Source organism: Mastomys coucha, unplaced genomic scaffold, assembly GCF_008632895.1.
Source record: "Mastomys coucha isolate ucsf_1 unplaced genomic scaffold, UCSF_Mcou_1 pScaffold3, whole genome shotgun sequence".
In the NCBI taxonomy this organism is placed as follows: Eukaryota; Metazoa; Chordata; class Mammalia; order Rodentia; family Muridae; genus Mastomys; species Mastomys coucha.
In genome coordinates this window covers 48,023,551-48,033,703 of record NW_022196909.1, presented here as the reverse complement: position 1 = coordinate 48,033,703, position 10,153 = coordinate 48,023,551, and the positions used below count along the sequence as shown (strand labels likewise).

General features: G+C 55.4%; 1 protein-coding gene across 2 annotated transcripts in view; it reads right to left on the bottom strand.

The window, feature by feature from the left end:
* Positions 1-10,153, bottom strand: part of Grm4 (glutamate metabotropic receptor 4) — an 88,460-nt gene that overhangs the window by 45,193 nt on the left and 33,114 nt on the right. For both annotated transcript variants that reach the window (XM_031347907.1, XM_031347906.1), the window contains exon 3: positions 1,505-1,721. In XM_031347907.1, coding sequence (XP_031203767.1) covers positions 1,505-1,721 — 217 coding nt within the window. The remainder of the gene's footprint in view (positions 1-1,504; positions 1,722-10,153) is intronic.

Below are 10,153 nucleotides of genomic sequence, written 5' to 3'. Positions count from 1 at the left end.
AGAAATCCGCCTGCCTCTGCCTCCCAAGTGCTGGGATTAAAGGTGTGCGCCACCACTGCCCGGCTCTGAGGTCCTTTCTAAGCATCTTTTGTAGATTCTTCCTCCTAGTTCCCAACACCTGATTAGGAGCTTGGAAAACTAATCCACGGTCCTGCCGTCAGCTAAGCACACCACACACCAGCTTCCCCTGTGCCTGCAGGCCATACGCACAATCTTACACGTGTCCTTGTCACACCCCAGCTGGCCATGGACCCCAGCAAGGGGACAGCTTGGGCAGACGACAACGTAGGCAAGGACAGGAAGCCAGTTGACACTACTTGCCCTGGGACTTGAGGTCAAACCCCACACCCACCTCTCTGTTCTGTGTGACAGGATATGAGTTTCTAGGGGACGCCTCTGAGGTTGGCCTGCTCATATAAAAATGGTGTCTTTTCCACGTATGACAGGGGCCACCCAGACAGTGGGAGCAGCCCACGACCTAGCACCTCCAGGCCACCCACAACTATGACTCTAAACCTTCTGTCTTCCCCTAAGCAGCACCTTGTCCTATGTCCCAGGGAGGACACTTTGTGCTTTTAATAGCATGCTTGTTCAGGGCAGGAGCGGTCCCTGAGGTTGCAAAAGCCCGCAGCGCTGCATGGCATCTATCATCCCAGGAGAGGAGAGAAAGGAGAGAGGCCATGGCTCCTAGACTCCGACAAGACCCCACTTCCCACGGCCTCTGCACCGGGCTGTGCCCCCCTCCCCCCCACCCTACCCCACCCCACCCCCCCGCAGCTTTCTCGTACAATTAAAGGGCTTATCACAGAATTGCAGCAAGATTATGCCTGCAGGCCATCACCACCCTCAACCCCCGGCCACTCTGCAGTTTTAGGAAAGGCAATTAGAGGTCTGGGCCCCGAGGGTATAAATATACACTGGCCAAGGTCAAGAGCAGCAGTGAGCTACTTAGAGCCCACAGGACAAGGCTGTCAGGGGCACTGAGGCTTCCTCTGTACTCGCCTGCTCAGGGGACCCTAGGAAGCCACAGGATGCAGAGTCCCCAGCCCAGGGCCAGCTCTGAACTCTCTTGACACCCCTTCAGATCGATAGCTGGAAGTCCCCATCCTGATGTTAGCCCTGGCTGTGTCTGTGGCTTACCACGGAAGCCCCCAGAGTACCTGCTACAGGGACACGTGAGGACAGCTGTCTGCTCTATAGTTAAGACAGCGTGGGGACACAGGCCACCCTCAACAGAGGGCAACCCATCCCTGAACGTCCCCTGCTCAAGAGCCTCCTGCTGACTGCTTATGCAACCGAGTCCCTGCTCCCCACCTAAATAAAACCCTCTAGTTTCCTCCCTCCCCTGCCCACGAGAGGACAGAGATGTCTACAGATGTCCCTCACGGCCTTTACCCATCTTGGGAACATACAGCATGTTGGGGCAGGAGAGGGGACACCAGACAAACCCAGCTCAGAGATCGGGGGAACCCAGCAGCACTGGCCATGCCCACACGGGACTCACCGTTCTCTCGGGACTTCTGGATAAAGGCCTCCACGCCGCTCTCGCCGTAGCTGCCCTCTGAGGCCAGCGTGGACACATAGTTCCACTTGAGGGCCCGGACGATGTCCACCATGGCCTGGGCCTGGTATGTGTCCGAGGGCACGACGCGGGAGAAGAAGTCGTAGCGGCTGTTGTCACTCAAGTCGGGAGCCGTGGAGGCGTAGCTGATCTGGGGGATCTGGGGGTTAGAGGACATGCAGATTGATGGGCAAAGGCATAAATGGGACAGTTGCTTCCTACCCACCCACAGCTTTGGGACCCCTAAACCCAGAGTCACACTTCCCATGGAGACTGCCTCCCCGCATCCATCCTGTGAAATGGTGGGACAGGCTCCAGATACTGAGAGGAAAGGAAACAGGTCTGATGGTGGCCACCCCTGCTACCTCCAGCTAAGGAAACAGGTCTGATAGTGGCCACCCAGCTACCTCCAGCTAAAGAAACAGGTCTGATGGTGGCCACCCGACTACCTCCAGCTAAGGAAACAGGTCTGATGGTGGCCACCCGACTACCTCCAGCTAAGGAAACAGGTCTGATGGCGGCCACCCTGGCTACCTCCAGCTTTTGTCAGATTCTGAGGCCGCCTACCTCCCGCATAATTCTACCAGGCCTTGCTGGCAAGGCCTGGCCAGCAAGACAGCCTGTGACCCAAGGGAAACCCCCAACTGGCTTCATGGGATCTATGACTAATGGTCTCCAGGAGTATCCCAGATATAAAACACACACTTGAGTATGCACACACATGGGGGGGAACACTTGAATATGCAGACACATGGCAGGGATGGGGGACACTTGAGTATACACACACATGTCGGGGATTGGGGGCACACCTGGAGCCTCAGTTCCCAAGCCCCTCTAGTCACTACCCAGAAGGCTTTGTCTCTATGGTTCCCAGTGGCCTCTGTCTCCTATCTCCTGCCTGGTTGGAGGGCACAGTCCAGAACCCAGACCTCAGATGCTCCCCCACACCCCGAGAGGTGGCCAGAGGGGTATCTTCTGAGAGACCCTTCCTCTCTCCAGTTTTTAGGTACAGGACCTGGAGAGTCAGAGCCACCTCAGGGGCACCCTAGGCCTCTATCCCTGCTCCTACCCTCCCATCCATGGAGTAGCACAACCCTGTACCATTAAATGGCATCAGCTTCCTGTAGTTGTTTTAAAGGCACAAGAAAGGAGCCACCGTCCCCTCCTCTCCAACACCATGAAAGCCACAGCCCCTGTCCCTCCTCACTAATCGGGGCTCTTAGCCACCACACAGACAGGCTAGGGAAGGAAGGCTCCTACACAGAGCTGTTCTATGTTCTCTGGACGCCCTCCATACCCAGCCTGCACTCCATCTCTAAGAAGCACCGCACCCCCCTTGGCCAGTGCTATATCCCAGAGGTGGTCAGAGGTCCTGGGGGGAGTGACTGTCCCAGCTGAGAATCAAAGTTTGGAGATTCGTGTTGAGATACTCGGAGGAAGCTGGCGGTGGTGGTGCATGCCTTTAATCCCAGCACTTGGGAGGCAGAGGCAGGCAGATCTCTGAGTTCAAGGCCAGCCTGGTCTACAGACTGAGTTCTGGGACAGCCAGGGCTATACAGAGACACCCTGTCTTCGGGGATGGGGTGGGGGTGCTAGAGAGGAGGTAACAAGGTGATATCTAGGGTCTGCCTCACAGGAACTCTATGGGACAGGAAGAACAAACCAATTAGCGGAGAGCTACTCACTGTTCAGAGACAGCAGGCCTGTGAACCTTGCTGCCCCCATTCTCTACAAGGCCTGTGCCCTTGTCTAAGATGTCCATTTTCCTAGAAAGGTTACTATACAGAATAAAATCGAATCCCTGCCACCCATCCCCAACCCAACAGAATACCATGATCTGGGGAGCACACAGGTGGGACCCGTCCACCCATGCTTCTTCCAGGTGAGCATCACCCAGAACCCCACTCTTTCCTCACGCCTGCCCAGCTAGGCCGCTGCTCACCCCCTCCCAACCAGGCTATGAATGACTGACCCCCCAAGTGTCCTGCTGTCAGGCTAGGACACACACCCCCCGTGAGCCCCTCCCCCAGTGTCAGCAGCTTCACACCAGGCAGGACTGGTCTAAGCAGGTGGCCTCCATCTCCCCATGCACCCCATTCCCACAAAGGTGGGGGATCACATGGAGCTCCTGCATGGTACACAGCAGGAAAGCCACGTGCTGAACTGCCCCAACAGTCATGGTGGCCGTGGGAGAGACACCACCTCGTGACCAGGCCAGTGTATGGTACAGGAGACCAGTCCCTGCTCCCTGCCACCTCACAGGTCCTGAAGTTCCTGCTAAGAAAGGCTCCAGACTGAAGTTGGAGGTTCAAGTCCAACTCTGCTGCTGCATAGAGGATAGCACAGAGCCCAGTTCTTTCTCCTCCCCAGGACTCGCTCTTACAGAATGGGCGATTAAGAGCTACTGGTATTGTGGGGAGTCCTGTCCTGTGTGCTGAGGATGCTGCTCTGGGGTGGGGACAGCATCACAGCCACCAGGATCACACTGAAGGCCTGGAGGGCAGGGACAGAAGACCTTCTTCATTCCTGAGGAGTGGCCCCTGAAGGATCTGTGGTGAGAGTCTTGCACAGCTGGTCACTTGGCTCTGGCACACCAGGTCACATGGAGGGTTTTTTTTTTTTTGAACCTCCACAGATAAAGGCCAGCCCCATCTCTGGCCTCTCTGGGCCAGGCTACCTCTCTCAGGCTACTCTGCCTGGCCTCTATCCAAGGCGCTTCCTGGGAGCCCAGCCCAGAGCACAAGCTCTCCTGCTCAGCTCGCTAGCGCTCTATCCTGGTCCTCCTCTGCCCCAGGAACCAGACACCGCATCACACAGGTGCCTTTGGCTCCTCTGGGGCCTGTATAGTACTCCCATTGTGACTGGGAGCACACGTGAGAACTTTCAAACTGCCACCATGTACAGGAATGTAAATTTTGTCCACAGGAGCCCAGAGGTTCCTTTGCCTCTGTGGCTGCCTTGCTCTTGCACACCCTGGTGGCTTCCTCATTAACCCACTCACTCTGTAATGGCTTCCCGAGGCCCTGCCGTGGGCTTCCCCTGCCGAGCTCTGGGCGGCACGGAGACCTCAGCGAAGCTGACTCCAGCACTGGAGACAGAGACGATGACTTGAGCGATAAACACACAGGTATCTAATGCCAGGCACTGCCCCACAGTGCCGACTCTCACCCTGTGGTACACGTGACCTTTACAGCTCCCTGACCCTGTGTTGGCCAGGTCACATGGCACGCCCTGCTCACTGAGTTGGGAGCAGAGGGGAGGGAGGCATGTTGCCTCTGGGCCAGAGGGTGTCACCGCAGATAAGGGACACCCCATGGTAGGTGTACCCTCTGCCACTGTCACCAGCAAGGTTCCAGCCTGACGTGGGTTCCTGAGGCAGGATGAAGCACTCCACATGGCATGTGGCTCAGCAGTGACTGAGCCTACATCCTTGCAAATCCCAGAGGTGGGCAGAATTGATTGCTACTACATCGTCCTGCGCTTGTGCCGACTGATACAGGGGACAGATCTGAGGGCTGGTTTCTACCAGAACATCCCCATCACTTGAAACAGGTCTGAGGGCTGGTTGTCCCCGAAGCACCCACTGCCTCCCCCTGTTGACTTGCACGGTCGGCAGTGACATGATTCTCCGACTCTCAGACGCTAATAATGGCTGGCGGGTATCTCTGCTTCCGAACTTGGATGTGTCAGGCTCACTCTTAGCGTACTGCTCGGCTAGTAGGGGACAGACTAGATTGAATTGGAGTCATTCCGGAACACACGGCTCAGAACCAATCTGCTTAGATGCCTACTGTACACCTTACTGTCCTAAGAGGGCTTCTAGGCGGAACACCTCCGACCACCTGTTTAAATCTTCACTTATCCAAAACTAATCCAGAAAGGTCAAGTTACTTACCCAATATCCCACAGTTCTTGGCCACAAATCTGGCCAAGGCAGGATTTGAACCCGAGGAGGTTTACTCCAGAACCCCTACCAATAATTACCATATAAAACTTCAGTCTCACTGGGCGGTGGTGGGTGGTAGTGGTGCACACCTTTAATCCCAGCACTCGAGAGGCAAAGGCAGGCAGATTTCTGAGTTCGTGGCCAGCCTGCTCTACATAGTAAGTTCCAGGACAGCCAGGGCTACACAGAGAAACCCTGTCTCGAAAAACCAAACCAAAACAAACCAAAACAAAAAACAGAAAAAACTTCAGTCTCCTCTGTAGAATGTGCCTTATATGCACGTACCCACACAGTGAACATGCATGCATGTGTACAACCTGAGGCTGGGGCTGGAGAAATAGCTCAGCAGTTAAGAACACTGGCTACTCTTGCACAGGAGCTGAGTTCAATTCCCAGCACCCATGCAGTGGCTCACAACTGTCTGGAACTCCAGTCCCGTGGGGGTCTGGCGCCCTCTACTGGCCTCCACGGGTACTGTGCACATAGAATACACAGACATGCATGCAGGCAAACACCCATACACATAAAGCAGAGATAAGTAATTTGCAAAGTAAATAAAACAGAGCTGAACAAGGTGGTGCATGCCTCCAACACTTGGGAGGCAGAGGCAGGCAAGATACCTGTGAGTTTTAAGCCAGCCTGATCTACATAGCTAGTGAGACCTTGTCTCAATAAACCAAAACTTTAAAATTAATTAATTATTAGAAATGGAAGGTGGTGCCCCCATCCTCCAGCAACAAGTGGCGGGTCCAAAATCTCCCATGGAGATTTTTTCCCATTGTCGAGTGGGCAGCAGAGGAGAGAAGCTGCAGCTCCCGTGTTCAGCTCCACCTCTCCTGCCCATCAATCTATGGGCTGAAGTGGTCCATCTGTCTCTAACACAAAGGACAGGGCAAGGCTGGCCCCGGGCCCCAGAGGGCTGTGCAAACAGCCTGCTTTGAGCAACAGCTAATTTCTAAACGTAATTATTAATTTCATGCTTATCGTATGCAAACCTCTGCTTCCCAGACGAGATGAAATTGATTTAATTAGAAATTCCACCATCAAGCCATTTGGATCTGAGCTTTTAATTAGGATCTCCAGCAGCAACCTGCACCCCCCCCAGGCTGCCAGAGGGGACTGCTCCCTAGGAGGACACAGTCTACAGCTGCCAGTGTCCCACAGGTCAGGAGAGCACCTGTCACCAGGACCCCGGCTGTACCCTGTCCCTCACAGCACAGCACAGCACAGCACAGCCATGGGTGGGCCTCTCTTTTCTCTTAGCAACTGTCTCAGTTACTTCTCTTATTGCTGTGATGAGGCGCCATAACCAAGGCAGCTTCTAGAAGAGTTTAGTTGGGGCTTACAGTTCCAGAGGGTTAGAATCCACAATTATCCTAGCAGGGAATGTGGCAGCAGGAGCCACGGGCATGGTTCTGGGAACAGTGGCTGAGAGCGAACGTCTCAGCCGTGAGCATGAGGCAGAGAGTGTTAACTGCGAATGGCGTCGGATGTTTTATTCTTGTCTTGTTTTATTTATAGAGACAGGGTTTCTCTGTGTAGCCCTGGCTGTCCTGGAACTCGCTCTGTAGACCAGGCTGGTCTCGAACTCAGAGATCCGCCTGCCTCTGCCTCCCAAGTGCTGGGATTAAAGGCGTGCGCCACCTTGCCTGGTTCGTGGCTTGAGCTTCTGACATCTCAAAGCCCACCTCCAGTGGTAGGCATCCTCCAAGAAGGCCACGCCTCCTGATCCTTCTCAAACAGTTTTCAAGTATTCTCAGACCAAGCATTCAAATCGATGAGCCCTTGGGGACCATTCATGCTCAGACCACCACAGCAGCACACTGAGGGAACGGCTCGGCAAGAGTCAACACCATCCACTCAGCTTTAATCTTAACACTTGGGAGGCAGAGGCAGGTGGATTTCTGTGAGTTCAGCATGGTCTACGTAGTAAGTTCCAGGACAGCCTGGGCTACACAGAGACCCTCTGTCTGGGGTCTGGGTGCTCACGTGGGCATCAAGCCACGTATCCCAAAGAATGCCCACTGGCTTTCCTCTGGGAGCCATACCAGGTACCCTTGCAGCTCAGAGCAAGGCAGTCCATCAGAATAACTAACTTGGAGTACTCTCACCTGCGTCGACCTCTGACCCCATCTCTTCCCACACCCACCTTGGCCTCCCAACAGCTCCTACCATGCCTCCTTCTACACCTCGAGCCCAGTAGGCACATTGCGCCCCAGGACCTCGTAGTGGTCATCCCTGCTGCAGGTTACCCTCTGAAGAATGAATGCCCAGCCAGGGAGGTGAGTGGGCCACCAGTGAGAATACCCACAAAAGGGAAATACTGGCTGCCCCACCTCCCACGATGCCTCTAGCCTTCCAGGGCTCTATGGGACCTTTGTCGCTCTGATCCCCCGGTGACACTCTGTCTGACACCCCAGCCTCCGCTCTGGCTGCCCAGCATCCTATCAGACAGGAAACTTGCGTTTTGGATTAATTTCCTGTTCTGAATTGTTTTCCTGGATGGAACCAGGCAGCACAGGCAGCAGGCCCTGGGCAGATACGTCCCTGGGAGGCGCGAGCTCAGTCCCCGCTTGCCCTTTTAAGCGGTACATATTTTCATAGGAACCCAGCACACACCCCCACCGTGAGGCTTGGGAGCTGGAGAAGAATGGGGTGTGGAGGATGGGGTGCGGAGGGAGGAGGGAGCCCGGCTCTCCTGGCATCGGCTGACAAAGGAGCCGCACCAGTGCGTTGGAGGAAGGGCCTGGAGACAGATAAGACGGTTCCAGCGGGCGGGGAGCGGGCCCTGGGCCGAGAGCAAACAAGATGCTCAAATCAGCACTTGCCCTACTTCATAAGCAAAATGTAGATCAATCGACTACACTCAGGGTAGCTGGTTTGCTTGCTGACTGCGCCCCTCGGTAGTGTCAATCTTAGGGGAGGTGGGTGGCGGCTGAGCATGCCCAGGACCACAGCTCCTGTGCTCTGTATAAAGAGGGCTAGAACCAAGCTCCCAGAGATGAGATGCAGGTAACTGGAGCCTCAGTCGCTTTGTGATGAGAATGGAGTCTTTGTGGAGGTCCCAGTGAGGGCATTCAGGAGGATGGAGAGGAAGGAAGTAGAGGGACCTAGGTGCCTGGAGCCATTATCCTGTCCGGGGAGTGGATGGCCAAAGGCGGCCCCCTCTTAAATTGATGGGTTTAATCCCCATCAACTGAGGGAAGAAAGCTTTGTCCAGCTTAGAGACGTGGAAGGGCTCACACAGGTCACCAGGTCATACTAGACCAGCCCCGGTGACCTCAGGATCCCAGGGCCTGAGCTGGGAGTGGGGTGGGAAGTTTAAGAGGAAGGAAGGCGCGGGGATATGGTTGCCTGCACCTGGTCCAGCAGCCCTGTGAACAGGTGAGCAATGGAGGGTGTTTGTGGTGTCTCAAGTCTAAGGGTGTGTGACACACTAAGAATCAACTTTGCTGTATACACACACACACACACACACACACACACAGGCCGTCTTGTCACTGCCTCACAAGATGGGACCACCATTTGTTAACTCCTTGTTTTCAGATGAGGAAACAGATCCTGAGTTCAGACAGCAAACTGTAAGGCAGGGTTTGAACCCAGGTCTGCTGGCTTCACTGAGGTGTTCTCAACCCACAGACCCCACGTGGCAGCATCCAGGTTCATACTGAGCCTCCAGCCCCTCACCTGCTCTGTGTCCCAGCCTGGGAGGCAGTAAGGGTCCAGATTGCTCTTGCTGCTTCCCCCTCGACACTGAGCAGTGGCTTCACACCACTGCACCTGTGTCTGTTTAGTGAGAATTTAATGAGCTGCCTGGCTCTCATTCAGAACAGAGAGAAGGGACCTCTCCGGTAAGCAGGATCCCATGAAAACCTGGCCCAAACCTGGTGATTCTCCTCAAGCTTCAGGAGTGAGGGCAGGGCCAGGAGGACCTCTCCGTTCAAGGCCCAAAGTGGTTGTCATTGTGCAGGTGCCCTGAGGTCCTATTAGCTGCAGAGCGCAAGTGGCGGGGGGCGTGGCTGGCCTTCAAGGAAATGAGCCACTCTGCTGCCCACCAATCTTCCACCAGGCTGTGTGTGTGTGTGTGTGTGTGATGGGCTGCACCATATTAATATAAGATGATATAATGGGATGTATTAACATCATTGAACACACGAGACGATAAAAGTCACACCACCAACACTCCCCGTGATTTATATCCACAGCCAGGCCACAGTCAGACTGGCCAGGCAGCCAGGAGGAAGCCCCACTGGGGCTCTGGGGTTTGTCTGGGAGAAGGGGCTGGGGTGCAGCCAGAAGCAGAAAAAAACACACAATTGGCACAGCCTCGGGGTTCCCAGGCCAGGTACCCAGCTGGGCCATGGCAGACCCACCTGGAGCCCCCAGCAGCTCTCCCCAAACTGGCCTGTATGTGTGCTTGTCTCTACTGTGGCATCTCACTGTGATCCCCCTCTGGGTCCTATGCCTCCTCAGCTAGCACAGCCTCCCTTTCCTGCCTCAACCCTGCACCCCAGGGGTCAGGGCCCTCCCCCTAACCCCCTTCCTGGCTGCCAGGGTCAGGGCCCCCCCAAACCCCCTCCTGGCTGCCAGGGTCAGGGCTCTCCCCCTAACCCCCCTCCTGGCTGCTGGGGTCAGGGCCCTCCCCC